The sequence below is a fragment of the Strix aluco genome, chromosome 7 (genome assembly GCF_031877795.1).
Source record: "Strix aluco isolate bStrAlu1 chromosome 7, bStrAlu1.hap1, whole genome shotgun sequence".
Classification (NCBI taxonomy): Eukaryota; Metazoa; Chordata; class Aves; order Strigiformes; family Strigidae; genus Strix; species Strix aluco.
In genome coordinates, this window is record NC_133937.1 from 21,929,040 (window position 1) to 21,954,390 (window position 25,351).

General features: G+C 46.6%; 1 protein-coding gene across 2 annotated transcripts; it reads right to left on the bottom strand.

Annotated features, from left to right (window-relative positions):
* Positions 1–1,024: 1,024 nt before the first annotated feature.
* CXCL12 (C-X-C motif chemokine ligand 12) lies at positions 1,025–19,683 on the bottom strand. Of its 2 annotated transcripts, XM_074830868.1 has the most exons (5): positions 19,571–19,683; positions 14,366–14,483; positions 10,899–10,985; positions 7,109–7,206; positions 1,025–5,279 (listed from the first exon to the last, which is right to left on the bottom strand). In XM_074830868.1, the coding sequence occupies exons 1-5, from the start codon at positions 19,629–19,631 to the stop codon at positions 5,248–5,250; spliced, it is 396 nt and encodes a 131-aa protein (XP_074686969.1). In that variant the 5' UTR covers positions 19,632–19,683; the 3' UTR covers positions 1,025–5,247. The 2 variants fall into 2 exon arrangements, with proteins under 2 accessions (XP_074686969.1, XP_074686970.1); XM_074830869.1 differs by lacking the exon at positions 7,109–7,206.
* Between the last annotated feature and the right edge of the window lie 5,668 nt (positions 19,684–25,351).

A 25,351-nucleotide genomic window follows, 5' to 3' on the forward strand; every position in this document is an offset into this window, starting at 1 on the left:
CACAATTACCTGCTCAATTTTTCATAATCTCTTACTAAATCACTGCTGGATTTGCAAAGGGATCATTACTCATCTGAGTTTCCTTTTTCCATTTTATGCATGTCTTTTGCCTTGTGTCAATTTGGCCAAGAAATATTTATTGAATAAGAAGCTTGGTAAGGCTCAAGCACTGGTTCACCTGTTTCACTGTTATGAGATATGAAATTTTCTCTAACCTTTGCTCCAGCCAGAGATGTACATGGTGCTGGGATTCACTTGTGTTGTTGCAGTGGATGAACGGAGCAGGGGCAGGGCAGAGCATGTTGGGGCAGGGCAGCTGTGGAGGGTGCAAGATGACCTGAGGAAACACTTTCCCCCTGCCATGGGTACTCAGAGATGGGGCATGGCACTGACAAAAGCCAGTTTTCAACTCATGGATTTGAAACTCACAGCAAATTCCCTGCAACATCATCCAAGCTAGGATTATACCTCCAGGACCTCAGGCCAGTCCTACAAGCCTCTAAAACCATTCCCCACCTCCAAACTGAAGGTTGACCCTGCTGTGCCCTGAAAAAAACAGCCCCAAGGAGGGTCTTGTTCATCACATCTGCTCTTTTGTCAAATGCATCCCCTGAAGCCCCTCAGGCTCTTCAGAGAACCCTATCCCTTCCCCAGCACAGACAACGATGGCATCCCTGTTGCTGCAGCAAAAACAGCTCAGAGTTTCCAGTTCTACTAAAGTCAACCTGCCACAGGAGACAAGCTGGGGGGAAAAAAAAAAAGTTAAAAAAAGTTTGGGTTTCGGCTTAGAGAGCAAATGGTTAAGCCTTTCCTTCTGAAGATGGCACATTTCAATCTGCTAGGCTGCTGCTCCTTGCCAAACCTTGTGGGAACTTTGCCTCAGGTTTCCTTAAGAGAGTCTGAGCCCATGGGGCTACATGGAAGCGTCCTTGAAACTGGACACTTAAACTATATCTGAATGTTTTTTCTGATGTGAAGCTTTTAGCTGGTTGTGAGGAAAAAAAAAATTAGAAGCAAGTAACAATTTCATTTAGATAGACATTTTTATTAAGAAAATTTCAAGTGCATACACATTTATGGGAGAAATTACAACAATATAAAAGTGTTTATTTTTAAAATATGAAAGGAGTAATTTCAAAAGCATAATATAACTCCTCCATAAAAGCTGCCTTACAGGAACACAAATACAAAACCCTTTTCACATTATTTGGGAAGATATTTCTTTTTACTTAATAAAAATATAAAGTACAGTATTTACCACATTCTGACAACACTGAGTTCTTAAGAAGTGGAAGATAGGAGGTTCATGCAGCCCTTTCATCATGATATGTATTTTCTTCTCTGTGGCCACCAGTTTCATGTTTGCAGACAAGGCTTGTCTTGGTGGGATGTTGGTAAAGAAAAAAATCCAGATTTTAGGTGATGAGTTTTCAGAAACCTCTGGTTACTATAAATCACATCACTCAAAACAAGTTGACAGAGAAAAGAAAGACCCTCTAGATGCTAATAAAGGGAAAATAGCAACAAAAACTTCTATAGGAACTGCATTTTCAATTAAATGTTTATATTTAACTTCCAATATAGCCTTCATTGCAAAATGAACAGTCACCTTTGCTCAAACACCTTAGTTAAAAACACATCAGAAAGTCACCTTTCATCCTTCCTCAGGCAGAATTCAGATAAGATATTCATACATACAAGTATAAAGCTAGTATAAATAAAAATTGGCACAGCAATAAATACCATCTATTCTTTAAAAAAAAAATAATTCAACCTTAGGATTTGCCAGCTGCACTTTGAAAATACCACATGTGATGATTTCACATTTATGGAAGCTGCTTTTTCAGCACCAGTTCAGTGTTCTCTTTCCCCTCCTTCTCTTCACGTGTGGTCCCTACATCACTCCTATCTCCCCATGCTTCCTTTCCCTGATTCAGTCTTTGGTCAACAGTTAAAGGCAGAAAGGAAAATGAAGTGTTCTCCCAGAGCAGGTTTCTGCTAGTGCTGCTTCTCAGCCTGCTAAGACCATGGTGTGCACAGGAAGAACAGCATGTGATGCACAGGGTAGCACAGGGAAGTTGGAGCAGCCAAATAATTGACTTCTCTAGTGCGAAGGGCATGGATGCTCTTCCCAATGTGTCATGCAAGTAATGACAGGCAAGGAGCAAAGCTTCCTGCTCAAGGTTGAATTTTGGTTTAAAGCAAGAGAAAGCTTTTATCAGATTCTCACTGAAGTTACTCAGTTAAGTTATTCAGTTAATCCTGGCCAGGTCTGTGCCACCCCTGCATTCACGCTGTGCTCAACCTTGCCCAGGTGAGGGAGGGACACGGTGTTGGTGCCCAAGAGCAGCCCCATGCCCTGAGTGGTCTCAGCTACTCGAGTAGTGAATTGTCACCAGTGCAGTGGTGTCAGGGCCCAGGTCACAGTGTGAGTCTCAAGGAATGCCAGAGGCAGACAGCCCACAGGCACACAGACAACCACCACCTGACTGTAAATGTTCCCTAGCCTTGCAGGGAGTCCCTTTCCTTCCTGCTGCTACTCATGCATTTCTCCCAGGAGCAAATGCCCTTCCTTTAGCACAGTCCACCCCTGCAACACTCACTAGTTTGCCCCCAGAAGAGAAGGTTGACAGGTAACCCCATTTCCTGCAGTACCTCCGCTACCTGGCTATACTGTCCAGAGCTGGGACCCCAGGGTTTGGTTGGGGTGCTCCAGCACTGCCCATCTCAATGCTTCTGTCAAAGTGGTCTGTTTGCCCAGGCTGTAACGTGGGGTTGGCATGTCCCCAGAGACCTTTCCCTGCTGGTGCTGACTGCAGATGCGCTCCCTGTTAACGAGGACTGCAGCAGAGTGCTGGCAAGGCTGTACAGTCACATCTACCCACCCTATCTTTTCACCGGAGAGAAAATGTTTCCCCTAGAAACAAAATCTTCAAGGCCCCTATCATCATTAGCAAGGTATGCTGTTGAATCAAAATCAGAGGATTATTTAATTCTCTGTTTACTCCAATGGGAATCGATCAGACCTGAAGCTGTCCTTTGATGGGAAGCATGTGTGAAGAATGCACCTTCCTGCGTGACAAGGACAAGCTCCGTGTCTGTATCAGAACCAAGATTCTTCCACATTTTCCCCAAAGACATTCTTGGCTTTGACACTCACATGTCCACCTCTGGCAAACCAGTAGCAATTGCAGGTGCACGTGTGGGGACAGGAAATGGACCCTAGGATATAAAGTACAGTCCAGGGAAGATACAAGAAACTCTAGCTTTCTCATAAAAGTTCTATCTGTCTTTACCCTTACAACAGAGGATCTGACCTTTCTCACACTAAATCAATACTCCAATTCTCATCAAGTACAGTGGTACCAGACCTTTCAAAAAAGAGACACAATATACTTAAAAGCACCACATCGGTAATGATAACAATAGAAGGAATGTCAAAATCACACAGACATACATTTTAGGCACAGCAGTTGGTTTCTACTTTAGAGCAAATGAGGTGATGTGGTCCCAGCTGAAGCACTCTCCATAATAGCACTGTTTCACAGAGAGGAAAATACTTACAAGATTTTTACCTGAATCCACATGGAAATAAAGTAGTCCCTGGCTAGCCAAAGTGTCTCTTTGGCACTAAAGATGCCTGCCACAAAAAGGAGATCTTAGTGAAACACCCCTCTCAGTGTTCCCGACCAACATAGGCTGCAGGGAATAAGGAAGATTCCTTCTGAAGCAACCCGCTCAAAAAAACCCCCACAATCTTAACAACATTTTTTTTGTTTACAATACACACAGATACATACAAACACAAGCACTGTGCTGCACAAATTTGCTTCTTCCCAGATCCCAGTGCACAGTATAACATGATTATTGCAGTACTGCAGGTGTTTTTCAATACACTATATAGCAAAGATATTGTGTATATGGGTAAGAATTAGGAGAAAGACATTTCTGGCTGAGAGGGGATTGGTGCAACATGTGGTACCTGTCCCTGGGTGTACTTTGCAAAGGAAATTACAGAGGCTATCCTGTTCACCAGCAAACAGGGCCACGACCGTTGGTGAACAATGAGCGTTAGCCTTCATTTTCACACCCAAGACACACCACTCCTTCCACAAACTGGGCAGACCCTCTCTTGCCCCAGGCATCTCTTCTCCAAAGATATGGCCAGACATCCTCTTCTAGGTATCTCTGGAGCAATCAAAGATGTTACTGCTCTCAGGTATGTGCGAGTGCGACTGTTCAATAGCCGAGGCCACAGCTTCCTTGGTGAAGGGTCACATGAATGCATCTCTGCCTACTTCAGTGCAAAGCTAGCCAGGCGAGCTGAAGCCACCTCCTGTGGATGGGTGGGAAGAGACACCTGGTGCATGGCAGCATATCTGACTCCTCCAGCAACTTGCAACATGATCATGTGGTGAGACCTTTAATAAACTATTCCTTTTTGTGCTAAAATTTGTCATCAGAAACACAGGAACATAGGAAATGCCAGGTGACATCAGATCAGTGTTGTGGCTCCTAACACACACAACTACTACAAATCAAGTACTAGCACCTTGCAATACATCAAATGTACATTGACCCAGTTGCTCATAGCTGTCACCAAGGTCTCTAATCTTCAGAGAAGGGCTTTAGCTCTGTAGCCCTGAGTTTAATCTCTCACCCAAAATACCTATAAATGCCACCCATGGTAATGTTGTCCACTTTCATCAATGTCTGATGCTTTAAAAAGCCTTCCTATGTTCTTGGCCTCAGTGACTTCTTGAGGCAATGAGTTCCTCCACTACTTACACAACATCATTGCACTGTACAGTTCATGTCCTTCTAGGTTTAAAACTCCAGGAGACTTGCATGAACCAAAAGAAAGTTAAATAAAGCAGGATCTCTACATAGCAAAGGAAATAAAATATTATGTAATAACATAGGGTTAGTTTAAATTCATATCTGCCCTCAGTGCCAGGTAATAAACATATTTTTTCATTAAAAATATGTTTATTTTCATGTATAAAACCATATTTTTCTCAAATAGTTACATCTTACTTTATAAAAATAGCACTGTGAAAGCAAGCCAATTTGTGCAAAAAAAAAAAAAACAAAAAACAACCCACAAAAAAAACCCCCAGACATAAAAAACCTTTGGAAATGCATGAAGCGTTGCTTTTGTGCTGCATGATAATAGTGAAATGTATTCATTCCCTAATACTGGTTATCTGCTCTCTGGGTCCTACAGTAAGAAATCCTGTAGACGGCTTACAATGCTTGCCTCTTACATCTTGAACCTCCTGTTGATGAAGAACAGAGTGAAACACTATTAAGGTTTATTTCAGTTGCAAAAGCTTTGATATCAGGCCTAGTCAAACAGCAAATCTGTGTCTGGATTAACCCAAAGGCATTTCTTTTGCAGCCCCTCCAACCAGTATTTGCCAAACATTTTGGGGGAAGTTCTCCACAAGGAGCTACTGGGTACCCAGCAGGGCAAACCCAGTAATGGGAGTTATTTTGGGCAGGTTGTGCTCATCACAGTTAGTAAGGTGTTCAGAGCTAACATAGAAGGAAGGCTGGCTAGGAAGCTCATTCTGGACTTGAAAGCCAGAGCAGAGAATTATCTGTGGGCAAAGACAATCGGCAAAAAAATACAGCAGGGAAAGGAAGGATTAATCATTTGTGAGCAGCCCCAGTAGTGGAGCAAATGCACTGGTAATGTCTCCTCTACCTGCTCCTACCCTACAGCTCTGCTGGAGACCGTGGACTGCAGCTCCACGGGGTTCCAGATCTCTGTGAGGATGGGGGAACAGAGGACAGCCCATGCTCTGCTCTTGTTGGTGTTCAGCTCCCACCATAGTGTGGCTAGAGAGCAGAGGCCCCTGAGTGTGCTGCCCAGCCAGGAGCCATCCCCATGGCCTCCCTGCTCTGGAACCTCACCTGCTGTGAGCTGCTGGTAGCACATCACAGCTTGTGGTGACCAGTTGCCCAGTGAAGGTGGGGTGACGGGGAGGACGAGCAGCCACACGCTGCACAGTAAATGTGTGAGGTGTTAAGTGCAGAGGTAGGGAGTTCAGGGTAGGAGACAGAAAAATCGAGTCTCCCATGCTCAGTGTGAGCATGGTACCCAGGAGGAGTGGTGGGTTAGGCATCACAGCAAAGTGCAAGTGTACTGTGTGCAGGGTTCACTCAGAACAAGGAGCCAGTCTGTGCTGGTGGCCTCCAGGTTTTGTCTGAAGTGACCTCTACTCCTGCTCCAGGCTGACTGGCCTTTTGCAATCTAGATGAGGTCACTAAGGCCGAGTTACTAGTGTCAGAGGGTAAACACCAGGTATTCAAAACCCCTGCTGTCCCAGCATGTCTTCTCTAGCCTACAGGATCAGAACAAACATCCCTTTCAATGCCTGCTGGACAACTAAGACTGTGTGACCACAGTCAGATACAGCTGTGGCTACTCTCAGTGAAGGTAGCCTTGGAAAACTCATCCGGGCATAAAGAGGATGACTAAGCCATGAGCAAAATTTTCCTCTTTGAAGATATCTTTTCTAATATCCCACACCTACTGGTGCAGAAAGGCAGGACACACCATCCTGGTAGGAAAAAAACAACTGGGACAACCAGAGCATTGGCATATGTAACACCATTCTCTGAGACTTGCTGAGCATCTCCCATAGGAGAGGTGTCAACCAGTCACCAACACACCAAATCATGTTGTCATCACCCAGCATTGCATTTGTCATTAAAAAACACCAGTGACAAATTCACAGCTGTTATTTATACTTTAACTCTGTCTATAGTTATTCCTCTGCAGGAATATGGCCAGCTAAAAGAAATAGGGCTTCCAAAACTTTACCATGTTTTTGACTTTGGCTTTGCTTCAGGGTTATTTTGGCCTCTTTGGGTGTCCATTTTCCCATCTGTAAAATGGGAAAACTCTCCCCCTGCTTTAAGAGTTTTATCTATATAATACTCCTTTGCAGGGAGGGTACAGATGTTATCCTCAACAAATATGGGGGAAAATGGAGGTCTGGATAGGCTAATATATTTGCCAAAGGTCACATAGGATGGTCAATGGAAGAGCAGGGACTTGAATCTGAGGTATCCCAGCTCAGAAACTAATGCCTCCTACCATTCTTTCTCCCTGGAGACTTTAGTGGTGTTGCACGGGAAGGGCAGAGTGGGCCCCGTTTCTTCTGTTGCTTTTTTTTATGAGTGCGATGACGTGGTCTAAATTAAAAGAAAAATACAAAAAGACTGCCATAAATTATTCATATACAAAGGCCTTATTCACATTTATCCCATGGTCCCTTCACATCCTGCTGGCAGGGTGCAAATCCAGGTAACATGCCCTTTCATATACCCTCTACCTCAGAGGAATGCTAGGCAAATGAAAGTTCCCTGGTGACAGGACATTTGCAAATTCTGAAGTCAGAACAACTCTTTTCCCCAAAACACCAAAGTCTCCCCAAATGCCTGCCAGAACTTGTCAGCTAGGAGCCTCACCATCCACACAGTACCCCCCAAGGTACAATTGAAAGCAGAGGGGGGATGGATTTCTGGCTTCCCACCCAGCATTCCCACTGACATCAATCAACAAGAACTGGTGGTTACTCTATGGGATTTGTGGACATTTAGTGCCTTAAAACAAGGCTGTAAAGGTAGACACCTACATTGTCCCCCACTGTGTGGAGCATTCACCCAGCACAGGCTTGGTAGAGTACCAGGAGGTAGTTGTTTTGGCATGTTGTACTTCAGCCCTTATTTACAAATGAGGTCGGAAACTAGGAAGAGCAGCCACACCAGGGTTTACAAACACTGTGTAGGAAGGCAGCAGCAGGGCTTGGCTCCCATCACAGTCAGCTCCTAGAAGCTGGGAGTTTCCTTTCCTTTCTCCCAGCAGGCTCAAGGGAAAGATTTTTCCTATTTGACTTTTTTATCTTCTCCAGATCCATCAGCTCTCTTGTCTGTGCCAGCAGTAGCCACTGAGCTTAATGAACTCCAGCATCTCAGACTGAGGGAAGTTCTGAGGTGGGACTGTATTAACATGACAGCAGACAAGCTGGTCTCTGTTTATTTTAGGCTCTGTTAACTCTGCAAGGGTCTGATCTTGCATATCCTTGCATTAAGGAATAAGAGAAAGGCAGTCAATGTACTGCAAATGATGACAGGGATTGCCTGGAAGTGATACAGGATTTGTTAGCTATTTCAAGAAAGGACTAATTTGCCCCTTGTCTATAACATGGATGAATGTTGAATGATGTTGGCCACAGCAGCTGCACAATGATTTTTAAAGCCAGTAAAGAAATTTGGATTCCTGACAGCCTGAATGTATTTTACTGATGTCTCATAAGTGTGTATATTACATGGAGATGTGATGAATATAAAGCAATAATAAAGGCTAAGCAGAATTAGTGAGCAAAATAATTCCCTACTAAAAACCATCTCTGGTTTCACAATCAACTGTATCGGACTACTATATTCTATGACTTTTTCTTTGCCCTTAGCTGCAGATGATAGCACAGAAGATACTCTCATATTGAAGCACTGGTATAGATTAAGATGTCTTGACAGTTTGGATTTTACTTAATCAATTACAAGAGCCCTTTCTACAAAACGTATTGATTTTATTCCAGAAAAATAAATTCCCATGTACAATTGGGTTTTCATAACATGAAACAATTAGCCATTTTATTGCTAGTGCATATAGGGTAATGTCACATTTCATACAATTTCAGTACAAGTGAAAAAATATAATATATGGCTGATTGAAATTGATAGCTACATTAACATTTATAGATCTATATAGATTTATTTTACAAGCTGTTAGTAGTTTAGAGGGATATCGGTGTTTTAAACTACCAACATTCATATGGCTCCAATTCAAATATATGAATTGCTTGATGCGCTATAAATATATTCCAAAGTACATTTCACTGAAGAAGTCAAAGCTGTGCACTAAAATATATCAAAAACATGCTTTGTGAAAATGCTACAGAGTCCTGACTGTCTGTGAAGCATGAAAATGCCACCGGTGCTAGCATTACTAGTTGGAAAATGAAAACAATGCCATGATTACAGGATTAGGTGATGGAGATATATGCTTTCTATCATCTTATTTCACAGAGCTGGGACCAAATTCTCTTCTGTTACTCAATGCAAACCAGGATGAAATCCACCAAATTAGCAGAATTTTTTCTAGAATAGCATTAGGTAAACAAAACCCAGAATCTGGCTGGAGATCAGGCACCGGCTCACTGGTTTCAGTAGAGCTGGCCCCAGATCACTAGTGGAAGTGAGAGCAGAATGTGTTCCAGCTGAATTGTTCCCCTAAGTGAGGCAGGCAGGATCTGAGCACATAGTCACATTTGCCCAACCCTACGAATTTCTTAAATGCCTCCTAAGTTTCAGGTCTTATGAACAGCACCAAGAACTTCACTGGGGATGACAGCAAACAGAAACTTAGGCAGGGGCTTGAGGATTTTCCCACATTGGAAAACAAAGTAGTTCAAGCCCCTAGGAGAATCAGCATGGACCACATCCTGCTCTTGGGTTCAGTTGTGCCTAAATCCAAAACCATCCTGGCACCATTAACCTGGATTACCTCTGCAGAGAATTTGCCCAAAGGACAAAAGGGCTGAGCACTGACAGCAAAGAAGGCACTGAGCATCGGATGAGATGGGAAGAGCTGTCAGGGCTGGAATCACAGTCAGTTTGTTAGCTGGCTTCCTTCCCTCCTCACTCTTGGCCCCAGTGTGGTCCCAAAAGGGCCACATGGAGGAATCTCTCTGCTTCTGGATTTTTGCATTTCCCCCCCTGCTTATTGTAAAAACACAGGGAAACAAAGACTTTTCTTTTTTTAATTCTACCTCTTGTTTGGCAGATGCATTTACAAAGCAAACAGTGGAGGGCATTCAGCTACCTGTACTGCCTCACATCTCCCCTGGGGTAATACCCTTCCCCACATTTCTCCAAGAATGCATTGCTTTTGCAAATGACTGGATTCCAGCCCTGCTTTTACCCTACAGATGCAGGGGAGGTAAGGTTCAGCACGGTTACTGAGGGGTGGGAATGAATGTGGTGGCAAGGGTGGGAGGGATACTGAGTGCACAGGTAGGCTTGCTGGCCAAAATGCTGCTGCTGGATCAGGCACAGCCCAGGGCTCTGGGCAAGCAAGGAAATGCTTTGTACCATCACTTGTCTCGTTTTCCCTCCCAGGAAGGCTGGAGCCCGCCCCTGCAACTCAGCACATAAATGTTCTCTGTGCTGCTCTTGCTCACTGTAAAATTGAACTGAGACAGGCTGGTCCACCTCAGAGTAGCCAGGATCACCCGCTTTCAAGGGGAATAAAAATAGATTTTAAAAGTCTGAATTTGCCAAGTATGGCTGGTTTTCCCCTGGCCTTGTGGGAGAGCCTTATTCATGGCAGTGCATCTCGCCTTGGCTGATATTAATAGCATTCCACACTGGCCAGCAGAGAAACAATTTTTAGTGCCAAGACCCCCTAGGCCTCAGCTGCCTGTGCAAACAGACCCCCACAGCGTAACATGGAGAAGGGGCTCCAAAGAAACTGGAACAATATAGATTCTGAAGTAATTGTAGTTTGGCTTGGGGAAGAGGGGGCATAAAGGAAGCATTTTCCTTGGGAGAACAGCTTTTTTTAAAAGAGGATGAGCTGGGGACCCCAGAACAGATTCATAAGGATAGATTTTGCCTCAAGACCTGGCAAAACTCTTAGTTTAACATTTAGAATATACTAGAAGCTGTTGTTTTCATACAGACTAGGTCAACTCCAAACCCATCTTCAAAACAATATCTGGTTCCACGAGTACTTTGTCCACATGGTAAAAGCCAGCCCTTAATGTTCTACCCTTTAATAACTCAGGATGTTAGCTGTTAAGTCCATTTGTCTCTTGTCTTACTTGTTTAAAGCTTTTTCCAGATACTCCTGGATCCACTTTAACTTGGGATCAATGCACACTTGCTTGCTGTTGCTCTTGAGCCTTGCACTGCCAAAGGAGAAAAGTCAGAGTGAGTCTAGTGTGTAACTGCTCCTCAGTCCACACCCACTACCCACCCCCGGATGCCTTATTTTCCTTGGGCATTAGTGCTGCTCTCAGTTAACCCATGAAGAGCATGGGTTGTCCCTGCCATCCTTGAGGCACCTATGATAAATATCCCTGGTTTCAAAGCACTGGTACCATCTGTCTCCTCTGATGCTGATTCTTGCAGTCTGTACTGGGATGCATGTGGGGGCAGGATAGATACAGAGTTTGAATCTAAGTTTTCCAGTTCATACTTGGGCTGTTACGAGTTCAGTGCCGACAACAGCTAAATTTCATTTGGAAATACTGACATGGTAAATACAGGTCATTTTTGCAAGTAATTAAGAACAGCTTTAAGATTCAACTCAAAATTGAAGTTTCACATGTTTTGAGAACAGACACCAAACCATACCTCTTGGATGTTCTGAAAGGGTTTGGTCACTCTTAGCTTTCTGTTTTATACAAGACTGAACTAACAGGTTGCTGGCAAGAAGACAACTGGAAGTACCATAGTGCCAGAGGCAAGTTCTCCCTCATGTATTCACTCAGCACTGGAAACAAAAGCAGAAACCTCATGAGGGATTTCTCCTGGATGTCCAAGCTGCACTTCCCACACCAAACTGTTTAGCTGATTTGACTTCTCTGTGAATTTGGCATTTGGGCTATCTGCATCTTTCATACAGAAGCAGTTGAAATAGTTTTTCACCCGCATCAGCAGGTCTCACCCTCCAGGCATCTCAGGGCCTCTTGAGAGTGCTGTGATCTCCCATGTTCCCCGAAGCACCCTGCCTCTGCCCCAGCTGCTCAGAAATTTCCCCTTAAACAGCCTGCCTACCATGCAAAAGTGCCAAGAACAGCAATTTCATGGAAATGCCCATAGGAGTAAGTTCAGTACTTGTTTAAGCACTTTGCTGGATGGAAGCCAAAATGTTCCCCACTTTGTAAAGTGAAATCTGCAGAATATAAAACTATGGCGTAAGAAATAACAGGTCAAAAAGGCTCCCTGGTCTGAAGTTATGCAAGAACACAGCTGTAACATAAACACATTGAAGAGCCAGTCTTGCGAGCCCTGCGCCAATAAAGAGATGAATGGGCCCAATTCATATTTCCTTACACAGCAGTGCCAAGCTGGAGTATTTCCAGTGAAGTGATACCAACAGAGAGTAAGAATGGAACTGCTGATGTTAGCAATGCCTGAGAACTTGCAGGGTACGGAACCAAAAGCACACGTAACCAGCCTCCAGCCACGTGCAATGCACTTCCTCTCATCTAAAAGACATTTACTTTTTAGAACATTTCTGAGCTTGTCAGCCCCTGCTCCTTGTACAGTCACAGCAGAGACCCAGGCAATTGTATGGAGTGTTAAATCTGAACTGCTTTAGATGTCTACTTTAGGATGCAATTAATTGCATGCTAAAAATGCCTATTTCCCTGTACTGAAAACCAGGGAATTAATTTAGGGTGGGCTTTCTAGAAGTAGACATTCACAGAGTAGATTTCTGGATTTGGAGAGATGACTTCCAATAAAGACAAAAGCCTGCTCTTAGGCTTTTTGTTCAGGTACAATTCCCCTCAACCATAAATGGTGTCAAAAAAAAAAAAAAATCTTTCCTTGAAACTACATGACTCTACTGAGATTCTCTATTCCTAAAAATAGTAGTTTTTAAGTTACTTACACTTTCACTGTATAATGCTTATCGACTAAATGCAGAGTATGCTTAAAACCATCAAGATGAGAAATTTATATGTTAGTTTTGGTTCCATTTCAGCTTCTGTTTCATTAAAGACCTAGTTCAAACCCATGATGCTTCCAGGGTATTTGGAGGTGAGTTTTTAAGTACCTTTAAAGTAACAAAAGATGGTGAATTACAGGTTCATGTGTTCTGTGTGCCACTAAATCACATTGCAAACAAACACATTTGTGTCAGGAATGGACAAGAACGTGAATTGTTTGTGTTTCTGCATTTGATGCTCTTATCTACATCTAATGACTATGATCCCATGTTAATTAAGAGATAAATGTATACTCTGTCCCTTCTTAAATGCCTGTCTTTTTCTTGGAACTACTCCAGAAAATTCCAAATCCTCTACAAAACCTTAGCACTGGGACCCTTATGACATCCATTGACAGTCCCAGAGTACAAATCCATACACTACTGCATTTTGGATGCTTGCCTCCAAATTTGTTTATAGGTAGAGGTCAGAGTTAGTCACAGCTGGTTTTACCATTTTTGTGAAAGGAAATTATTTCTCAACTGAGGCTTATATTTTTCTCACTGTCCTCCACCAAATCCTAAGGCAGAAGCATGCATGAGAAAATTTGTATGATCTACCTAGAGTGGTTTAAAAAGGAAAAAATCATATGAATAAAAACTGGATCATGAATGGATACATGCTCCTCAACATATCTGTACACTCCTGAGAAATCTCATGAAACCACATCAGTTTTGTGAGTGCAGAAATGTTTTGGATGACAAAGAATGGATTTCTACAGCATTTGAGTTGCAACTGGAAGAGCCTGACATGAATAGAACACAGAACTAGTTATGGGAGCACTGCACAGAAACCCAATCTAATCACTGAGACCCTCTTGCAGAGGTCAACAGAAGTTGATAGTTGTAAGGCTCCCTTGCAATGAAAAGATGAATGCTATTTTTTCTCTTCTGAAGAATTCGAAGTCAGGAGAGGAGGGAGAGAATCACCAATGAACAAATGAACCAAAGAGACCTTCCTAAAAACACAAACATGCAAATCTACAACCCCATTTTTTCCTGAAAATCAGTGTTTCTTTTTCATCAAAAATGAAGAGGTTATTTTCTATTGGGAACCTATCATTTCTGTCCTGCTGTGATCTGTGATTTAGTGGAGTCAGTCACTGACTGGTAAGTGTGTCCCTAGATCAGGCCAGCACATGTTTAGGGTCTGTACCTCCTGTGGAGGCTACAGGAAATCCAGGAATTCCTTTTGCTTGTTTAGCTCCTCTCCTTATGGAGAAGTGGGGCATTAGAAGACTCAGACCACTGTAGACTTTTCCCCAAGGTGTGAAGCTCCACATCCAAGGCAATGGACAGCCTGTCTGACATTCCTTCTCACATACCCAATGGGGGAACAGGATCATAGTCACAGGGAGACCACAGAAGTAGAACACAGCTGGGAAGCATCTAGCTGGGCTACTCTGTGTGGGGTAAAGCAGAGTCCGGCTCTATCTGACACATGGGGTGAAGAGACAAATTGGAAATCATGGCATGAGACAGAATTGCAGCCACCGAATCAGGAACCAGCTGTGTGACTTTTCTTTTTGACACCTGAGATTTGCACCCAGCTGGAAGGCGTAAGAGACTTACACAATCTGAAGTGAGCAGTTGGGTGTTGAGAGGATTTTGAGGTGCTTAATGTTGGCTCTTGCCACGTTGCTCTCGTAGAATCGACAGGGGCATCGGTAAGTCAGGCTGACAGGTTTCTCTGCGGGACACGGGAGAGAAAGGACACGTTACTCCATCTTGCTCCCGGTCAGCAGCACAGATACGCAGACCAGGGCTGACAGAAACTCCTTTCAAATATGCAGGTGAAAAAAAGCAATAGAAAAGCTGTAGCTTTGGGAGAGCATTTGCCCACAGCTCACAGCACAATCATTTTACCCCAGTACCCAGCCTTTCAATAACAGTGCTTGGGATTTTGGAAGACAAAAGAGGGAGACAAAATGGAGATAAGTAAAGAAGAAGAGATTAGAATAAGGAGCCGCCCCATTGTGCAGGGATGCTCCTGGTAATTAGACAAGATAAAGGCCGAAAGAGGGGGCACTTGTCCTCAGTGTTGTTCTTGTCAAATGATTTTGACCCGAGGCCAAATTAGAAGGTAGCCAGAAGAAAGCCATGAATTCCAAAGAGTTCAGATCAAAACGGCTCGGCTCAGGTGCAGGCTTTTTCACAGGGGACTTACTGGCTACAGAAAAGTCCTGAGTCTTTCAGGCTTTCCCAGGGCCCAGCGGCTGACCTCTTCCCACTACGGCCAACCTTTACTCCCAGCCAAGATACTCGCACAAGGAGCTGCGACTTGGAGATGGGAGATTACAGTGGTTTGGCAGGAGAGATTTGGAGTCTTTTGAACTCCCAGCCTATGGCAAAGTAATGGCAATCGAGGAGACAGTTATCAGGCAGCACACTCTCCATATACTAATCAGGGACCACCAGACTAGATGAGAGGTTTGTCACTGGCATCACTAGGGACAGAATTAAGTTTAGCCCCCTAGGCTGAAAACCAGCCATGTATATGCATGCAGAACAGAGAAAAGCAGCCTGGCGCTTGCTCACCACAGCCTCTGATGCAGTCCTGCTACCTGACTTCTCCATGGGAGAACTTAATTACTGGCAAGCAAGTGCACATAAATAAGGTCCTCACTCTGTGTGTAAGCCTCAAAGCTCCGTGCACACTAAAACACAAACACAGAAGCCTTGCCTGGAAGTCTAGAAGGAGCTGCCTAAGATTTAAAACAATTTCCCAGTGGAGCAGTTTTCAGCCTCTGGGAGGAATTATATTCATATACCTAACCCATAAGGTCTGGCTCATGCTGTAGATGGTCAGATCTACGTTTGACAGGGCTTTAGATCCGACATGGCAATCTGCCGTCCTGTTTATTTAGCCACACAGGAGCACTCACAGCATCCAAATCCAGTTTGCTTAAAGGCATATGGAGAGCTAAAAAGCAGGGAAAGGCTTGGAATCCATAAAATGCCATCTAGGAAGGTGAGAAAAGAGACAGCTTTTCAAAGTGCATCTGATCTGCATATATTGCACATTTACCAATGCCTGTCCCTAGCACATATAACCACAGACAACACGATGAAATTACCCTGTTCTCGGGAGGGAAAACCCTGTCTTCCAAGTGCCTCTACCAAGAGATGAGCCAGAATCAGATCCCACAGGCAGGTTGGGCAAGCAGAAAGGAATTCATCAGTGTAAGTAGAGTTGTTCCAGATTCACACTAGGATCTGGACTGTAAGTTAACAAAATTGGAGGACTTTTTCTATCAGTTTTATAGCAGCCCAAACAGTGATACAATCTATGAGTTAAAAATGGGAGTAGATCCCATCTGCAGGGGGAGGAGGAAGGCAGGCTGCAGGGTCAGCCCCCTGAACACCACTAGACTTGACTATCGTGCATGTGGAAGGGAGGGGGGAGGCGCTAGGATTTCCCACTGCAAATCTGTGCCTGATAGCTACACATCAGTGAGTCTGTATTGGAAAGGGAGGCTGAAATTGAATGCAGTCATGCTACAACATACAGCACAACTGTAGTGGAAGTGTCTCTGCAACCTTGTATCAAACAAGTTTAAGCAAGCTTTATCCTAAACAACACACAAGAGATGAACTGTTCAGATCTATGATTTGAGAAAAGCAATCCTGTCCTGAGACTGGAAGAGGGACTTTCAATCCCCTACCACCTGAAATCAGGAGCAGAGAAAGTTTAACCATGACTAACATGTCTGTGAGCCCCGAAGTTGTTTCCTGCCCAAGAAAGGGCATCCAGCACAGAAAGGAAGAGGGGAAGCCCCAGCATTTGATGTTCTTCTGTCACCCCCAGTGCAAGGTGGAATGACAACACCCCTCCCAGCACAAGAATCCCTTTGGTGTTTCTGTGCCCCTTGCTTGGTGATCCACAAGAGGCACTGAGCACCAGGGAGCAGCAGCACAGGCACCAACCGGGTCAGCTCTCAGCATCACTAACAGGGAACCAGTATCTCCTGCCACTGCCCTGCCAGCACTCTAGGTCAGAGAGCTTGTCTGTGGCTCACTCTGCTCTCAGCAAGGCTGAAATCCAAGGAAAACTCATGTATGTCGCATCTTCTGACACATGAACCCTTATCATCCTAAAGAAGGAGGGGAAAGGGGCCATTTGGGGGCCATAATTTGGGAAGGGGACATCTCTGGTCTTCCCTATCTCATTTCAAAATTCAAACGAAATTGTTCCACGCACACTAGAGCTGATTAAGCCAATTCTACAGATTTGTACTGCAAAGGTTAATGATCTGTGGGTTCTCTGATGTCTAATAAACACTGAGCACAAGCTGAAGCCATTCTCTCAGTAGGACAAATTAGTATAGTCTGTTAATTGCACTGTTACATGAAAACACCAGTTTTCATGAAACTGATGGTACATAGAACTTTTGAGACCTTTATCTGTTTGGCACATTTGATTAAAGTGGGTGAATAAAGTCAAAAGTTTCAGAAGAGCCAGACGCTATTCAGACATCTCAGTGTCATTCCTTCAACCTTATTTCCTTAGACAAAAAGAAAAACAGAACACCCCTTTTGGTCTTGACTAGAAGGGTCCGAAGGGTTCTTGGTTTGGGGGTTTTTTAAATAATAAATAGTTTTAACTGTTTTCTAACTCAAAGCTGAGTTTTGCTAGGTCTGAACACCCACTTTTGCTGGCAAATTCTCTCTAGAGACAAAAGCACTCACAAAAATCTCCCTCACAGAGTGGCCACTTACCAACGTTGGATGATACCTATTTCACCCCATAGGGCTCTGCCCTGCCTCACCCATGCTGGGACTGGGCAGAAAGGGAAGTGAGTTACCAGTTCTGCTGTGAAGTTACCATCAGTAACTGGCTGTGCGGGCTGGGAAGCTCTGGGCACTTGAATGGAGAAGGAAGCTATATCCAGGCAAGCAAGCTGGGCATGAACAGATCAAACATTTGATGGAAATTATGCTCCTGTTCATCCAAGGGTGCATTTGTCAACATCAGGGAGAGGGCTGGCAACCTTTTAAGACTAGAACAGCTCCATTTCCCTGGGGAGTGAGGCTGTGATAGGCAGATACAGCACTACCAGGGTGGCTAGGAAGAATTCAGAGCTCACCTGCCCTCCAGGACAAGGTAGCCCTTGAAGCCCTCATCCGGATCAGGGTTGAGAGCACTACATGACATGCAAAGACGTAGGCAAAAAACTTCACTCTTATCACTGGAAGCCGGTGAGGTCTCTCTCCTTACGCCACTTTTTCTCCAAAAAAGCTGTTTCCTCACTCAGGTAGTCGGGTCCCGGACACGCTTACCCTGCCATAAAGATACCCGCTGCCGTTTGCTGCCAGGTAAGAGGTGCTGCCGCGCAGGGCAAGGGCGGGGGCCGGGGCTGGCCCTGCCACCCGCGGCCCCCGGGTTTGCCTTGGCTACCTGCGCACTCGCTGCCCAGCCCGCAGCCCCAGCGCGGCGGGGGGAGCCCACCCGGCCGGGCCTCCCTGCTGCTGGGGTCTCGCTGCTGCTGGGGTCTCCGCGGCAGCGCTTGCTCCGCGCCAGCTTTTCGTGCGCTTCGCCGGGCCGGGGTTGCTGCAGCGAGAGTACTGTGGAAAGGCGTCGGCGAAGTATTGGGAGCAATTAACTCTCTCAGGCTAAACAAAGAGGGCACCGGAGGGCATCCTCTGCCGCCCTGGGTGGGGAACACCCAAGTTTCGGTCGTCAGAATGGAAGAATAAGATGGGAGCGGAGGATTGAAAGGGCGGTCGTTACCTAGCCACCAAGCTTTCGATGAGGGGACAAAAGGTGGCAAATCTCTGCCAGGAGAGAAACCAGCCGCAGGAGGAGCGCCCGGGAGATGTCCAGAGGCTGCGGACAGCCCCCCGCCCCGCCACGCGTGGGGCGTGCAGCCCGCGGCACAGGGCTCCCCGCTGCCCGCGGGATGCGGGGCGCAGGTTGCCGCGGTCCTCGGGGCTGCCTGCGCCCGGCGGCTCCTACGGCGGCCGGCTGGCGAGCAAGGTGGCCAGCTGCCGCTGCGGCCGGGCTCCGGGGGTGACACGCGGGACCGCGGGGCCCGGCGTGGGGCGGGCGGGCTGGGAGACGGCGCTGCCGCGCTGTGCGGGGTGGGTGGGGGGCGGCCGCGGTGTCGCTGCCCGCGTTTGCCCAGCCCTCTCGCCAGCGCCAGCGCCCCTCTCCTCTCCGCGCCCCCCCCCTTTCTCCCCCCCCCCCAAACCTCTCCGCGCCCCCTCGCCGGGGGTGCGGTGAATTCCTGCTGAGTGACCGCTTTGGCTCAGTTCTGCCCTGATGGAGAGAAGATAGATCACGACACAGGACAGAAAACCGAACAACCGCCTGCTTCTCATTTCTTGTAACTTTTAGGGATGGGTTTTTAAAGGGGAAATCGATATGCATATTTCGCAAGCAAACGACCTCCCTGCAGACCGAGCGCTGCTGAAAGTCTTCCCCCAGCCGATTTCAATCGGGGATAAGTTTGGCAAAGAGGATCGCTTTGACCAGCCTTCTTTTGAAAAAAGCGAGCGAGCGAGGGAGGGGGAGCCTGCCTGCTCCCAGCGCACAACAGCTATCGCTCGGGGCGCGCCAGGCGCGCACGTCTGAGCCGCGGCAGGAGCAGAGACGGGCAGAGCGGGAGAGCTGCGGGAGAGGGGGGAAGAGAGGGGGGAAGAGCGGGGGGAAGAGCGGGGGGAAGAGCGGGGATTTCCGCGGGGCCGTAACTCCCGGCCGGGCTCCCCGGCGCCCGCAGGCAGGAGCGGTGAAAGCGGCGGGCAGGGAGGGTGGCGGCGGCCCGGCAGCTCACTTACCCTCCGAGAGGGAGATGATCGCCAGGGCGAAAGCGAGCAGAGCCAGGGCTCGGAGGTCCATGCTGGGGCGGCTGGCGGGGCGCAGGGCTAGCGCTGGACTGCTCGTCCCGGCGGCTGCTGCGCTCTGCTGGAGTCCCCTCCTCCCCTCCCTCTATAGAGGGGCCGGGACCGCCGGGGCTGGGGGAGGGGAGCCAGGGGGAGTAGCTAGCCTATGATTTATTGCCCGTGGCATGTTATTACATCCTTCCTCTGTTAAAAATGCTTGGAAAGGAACCAAAAGAGCGAGGGCTTCACTCTTCGCTCCGTCAGCCCGGCAGTCTTCCCCCAGGCTAAGCGCTTGCCCCAGCAGCCCCGCGATCCGAGCCTCCCGTGGGACGGCAGCGGCGGTGCGCTCCCCCCTCCGCCGCGTCCCGGCCGGGAGACCGGGGCTCCCGCCCGCCCGGCGTCTGGGGGCTGCGGTGCGGCGGGGAGCCGGGACCACGGCCTCTCCGTCCAGCCCGGGCCCGGCGAGAAATTCTCCTCGTCAAACTATGCCAGCCCCTGTCCCCCTGGGCACCCCGGCCCCACTGCTCTTGAACCTGAGCTGCTAGAGCCGGGGCAGCTGTGGGGTCGTGTCCTGTAAAGTCTCGGCATTCACACAGGAAGAGGAGGAAAATCCCCCACACACTCTCCTGGGCGCGAACCTCGATTTGCACTGGCGCCCTGGACATCAGATCCAGCGCTTCACACGAAGCATCTTCCCCGAAGTTTATCTGGGGTTTGGGGGGGGGGGGAAGAGTGAGGGGGAGGCTTTCAGTTTTTGCCTCCGCATGCTTGGCTAGAAACACCACCTTTTCCCCGTATTAGCTGAAGACTGTTATACATTTGCTGCCACATTTGCCTCCTTTGTATTGCAGATGCCGCCGGGCTCCCTGGCACCTCGGCCGAAGCCCCAGTGGCGCTGCAGAGCCGGGAGGTCTGAGCGGTGCCGTTACCCTGAGCCATTACAGCATTGTCAAGTGTAATTGACTTGAGCATGTCCTCGCTGTCTGCAGTCCAAGCCCACGGGGCCCTGTTTGTTGCCATTCAATACTTTAAATAAACATCGAGGCTTTGATTGAATTTGGACCCCTCGGCTGCATTTAAAACAGGCGCCCTCATGGAAGGTTGGGACAGAGGGGGGGCGAGTGGGTAAAGCTAATCCTGGTCTGGAGGTGTTTAAAGGACAGATCCATGATGCCCATCAAAGACAGCAGCACGGTCGGTTCGTACCCTGGGTAACTTCAAACTCTGCCAGCCACAGCTCATGAGGCTGGAAACAGGGGCCCAAATCCTGCACCTGTGCTAAAATGGGGCTGTTTCACTTCGAGGAGCTTGTTTCTAACACTGGGGGAAATGCTTGCATTGACACTGGGTCATGAATTGGCTGTCACCCCGACACACACTGGTGAGGCTGATTCTCACATCCAGCTCCCTAAACCTAGTTATTTCTCTTTCTTTGTCTCTGCTTACCAAGGAGCCCTGAATTTTGGGCTGATCTTGCTCTCCCCCTTTCTTTTGGGTAAACTACCACAGTAACACAGGAACCTGATGGACTGAAAGGGCCAATAATCATAACCAGTGCTGTGAGCGTGGCCACAGCTGCTGTGACAGTTCTAACATTCTGCAGGGATGGGAGAAGCGAATCGTAATCTCACTGCAAACACTGCTAGGTGTGCTGCTGTCCCACCGCTGCTGCGGCTGGCACCTGGGGACATCCACATAGGTGAGCAATAGTGCGTCTTTGCTGTTGCTACAGACACAGAGAAAAACTGTCCAAGGACCTAATCAAAGAGGCTGGATGGATGTGGAATTAGATCAGAGTTACATCTTAGCAGCAGTCTCCCTCTCGGCATCCTCAGACATGCACACGTGTTGTAACCGAAGGGGAAAACTGGTCAGATCCTAGGAAATGCCTGGACAGACCTTCGGAGCTGACTCGAAGAGCTGCAGCACGCAGCTACAAGGGCTCTCCCTACACCTCTGGATGTCTGAGTGCAGCCAGCTTCAAACAGGGCTTGCACCCTCCTCCTTACGCAGGAGGATGCCTCGGCAGTCCTTCCCCTCTGCCACAGCCGCCTCTGCGTGGGAGACCAAGTCTCCCGAGGAGAAGGGAGTCGGAGTACCCGGGACCCCGCACCCGGCAGCATCCCTCCATCGCCTCCCCGACGCCCCCCGGCAGCGGCGCGGCGGCGCGGAGCTGCCTTCTCCGGCGGGGCCGGCCCGGGAGGGGGGACCCCGGCGGGGCGGGGGGGGCGGGGGGTCCCGGGGCCCGCCTGGCAGCGGGGTGCAGTCGCCGCCAGTGCCCGGGTGCTGGGCAAAGTCCCCCGAGGAGCTTCGTACCGGAGGAAAGGCGACCCCGCGGCGCCGGACCGTCCGCTTCGACGGCTGCCGGGTGAACAGCCGGTGGTTTGTGTCCCGATTCCTTCCTCCCCCCGCGCATGCACAACGCACCCACAGCTATGCTCTCTGCTACACAGAAACCAGTGAAACTGAAGCGAGCGTCGGGGTTATTTTGCCAGGACAATTTTACCGGACCAGCCCAGAATTTCCCGCGGTGGGTACCCTCCGCGGACGAGTTTTGCTCGGGGCCCGAGCAAACCCAAGCCTGCAAAGCCTCGAACGGGGCTGCGGGGTGGGGGGGGGGACGAGAGACCTGCCCGGCATAAAGCCCTGTGCCGTGGGGCTGCCTTCACGTCCTGATACTGGGATGAAGAAGAAATCTTCGTACAATGACCGAGCTCATCCGAACACCGAGCGATTTTTTTTTTTTTCCATCAAGAACAAATCGCTGCCTACGGTACAGCGGTTCTGAGTTTAAGATTTAAACAGCAACAAAACAATAAACCAAACCAAATCAAGGAAAAAACCCTCAACGAGGGTCTTATGGTTTGCCCCACCCCCAATCTAGAATTATGAACTCGGGGAAATCTGAACGAATTGTACCTTTAAAAGGGAAGTCAAATGATTCGGCAACTGTTAAATTCCTTAAAAAGTTCGTTTCAACTTAATGTTAACTCCCACAGAATTGACCAGTGTTTATATGAATGCTCAAAACCACCTATTCTGCACCCCTCGATGAGCTGGGTGGCTGAATCCCACACACCCCCCAACCAGCTGCATCCAGAACTCCTTAATAGCCAGTAAATTTAATCTTTTATCTGAATGCTAAAAAAGAAAGGATGAATTCAGAAACCTTAAATAGACCTACTGTTTATTTCAACACAGCTTGAGACAGCCTTTTTTAATAATACAATAATCCAAATTTTTAGTGTGTTTGTATCAAATTACATTTCCTCTTAAATGAGGAGATGGCAACATTTCTGTTGCTTAGAATTTTAGACTGGCATAATCCATCAATTAAATCATTATTATCTGAAGTTGCTTTAAATCTCCACAGATTATGTCTGAAGTAAGACATTTCTGGTCACTGCAACACAACTCGTTATTATTAAGAAATGTTTTTGTGAGTTAAGAAATAAACTAAGTGTCCTCAGATTGGGAAAATGGTACCCCTGTTTTCATCTTGTTCTCACTAATACTATTTGACTGTGATCTTTCTTAATATTTCCTGGACTTATTATCTGTAACTAAACACATCATTTTTTGGACTGTCATAATGTTCAGGCAGAATCTATGTTTAAGTAGAGTTAAGATTCATATTGGATCTCAGCAGTTTGAAGTAAAATACATTACAAACCAAGCATGTCAATGCCAGGAAATTCGGGGATCTCGAATTAAGGATAATTACATTTAGAAATCTGTATGTATTAGGCTATGGGACTGCACAACTGAGATACCAAATCAACCTTATCTCTGCCTTGTTGTAACATCATCCACTAACCCACATGATAATGACTACAGCAGTTTAGTATCTCTGTCTCTAGATGCAGCTCTTTTTTTTTTCCAAGATATGATTTTAAAAACATGCTTAAATGGCTTATTTCCACATAGTATGATGCTGTGATGGGAAGGAAAGGAAAGAAGTTAAAATGTTAAAATCAACATTAACTATTGGTGCAGAGTTGAGAGTGCTTAGAGATTCTTAGAACTTAACTCTGAAATTTCTTGATTTCTCATACTTTCAAAAAAAATAATGAAGGCATCCATATAAAGTTCTTTTTTCTTCAGTAACTGACTATATACCCTTAGATTTACCTCCATCTTACTGTCATTCTTGTTTTGCTTAATAATTCCTTTTTTAATAGGAGTCTTATTCTTGTAACATTCCTACATGATTTTTTTTTTTTTTTACCAAGACTATTAATCAGGCTTTGTAATCTCGCTGCGCATCCAACCAGCAGCTAGAAGAGGATACCCATACAGCAGTTTGAAGATCTTTCTTGACTCTTGTCTTTGACCTTCTTGTTTCAAGTGCTAAGACTATTTTCCCTACTTATTGCTATGTCAGGGTCCATTTACATGTGTAGCACACAGGACTTTGAGTATTAAGTATTTGCAACAAAGCAATATAAACTAAGAGAAGTGACTTGCTGGATTTGTCTGCTCTGCAGAAGGAAAAAAAATAATCTCCCCAACCAACCAGGTTTCAGATAGAATTGCAAGAGTTTGTTCTCATTGCAGTAAAATAGCCTCAAACTTTCATGTACACAGAGATATCCATAATGTGTGTTGGCCCTGAAAGATTCCTTGGAGGGCAGAGGGAGAGATCAAATAGAGGTCAAGTGAGTAACTGTTTATAGATGGTTAACTAGAGTGACAGAGAACTGTGGTAGCTGCTTTTCTAACAGTGTTTAAAGGTTTAAGTTTGCTTCCCTGGGAGTTCTGCATGTGATTTCAATGGATGTGAAATTGGCCCTTAAGGGCAGAATTCATCTTTCCTCTTATCCCAACAGAGCACATCCCAAGTTGGTCTAACCTTTCATGAAGAAACTCAAAACGTGATAAATTTTGCTTGGGTTTAAGTTTTGTTATGAACATAGCTCTTGGCCTCGCTGTGAGGAGTTTCCTGAAAGCTTGGGGTAAACCAGAGCCAAGTATGGCGTGTTCTGCCTCTCCCCCTGAGCACCAAGCTGACGCCGTGGAGGGGATTTTATTCCAACAGTGTTTAAAACTGTGTGGCTTTGCTTGGGTTTCGCTTGGAGTGTTCAGGTTCACTGAGCTTGCAGGCCACTTCGAGGAACCTAGACCTCAACAATAAAATTATTCCCAGCAAGAGGAGGCAGCTGGGAGGCTTGGCCAGGGTCAAACTCAGCTCTGCCTCTGTACTACCTCCATGGGAAACTGATGTGCAGAAGACCAGAGCACCAGAACTGAACAGACTTGTATCTGCAGGGAAAAAATCTAGCCTGATGGGCAAGTCAAAATGGTCAGAGGTCCATACAGCACCCATCTCATTTATTTCAGGCTTTCATCTGACTAATCAAATGAGAGTCATATGTCTCTTGGGATATTTTTTTTTTTATTATTTGCTTTTAATTTAAAATAGGCACGAATGAAACACCATAACCCAAATATCTATACACTTTGGTGATTTTCAGGCTCTGAAACAAACCTTCCAGCTGCCTTCTCCCTCAGCAAAGTCTAGGGGCCTTATGGTTTTGTCTATATTAGCAACTTGCATGGTGCAATAAGAACAGATCTGTAGAGCAAAGCAGTCACCCCATCTCATTTCAGGGGCTTTCTTTAGTCTAGCTGTAGTTTTGTCCTAAGGACTGAATTCCTATTTAGTAACTGGAGTACATGCCCTTCTGGAGTTCATTTTATGACTGTTTCATCTCAAAGCAATCTAATTCACATATT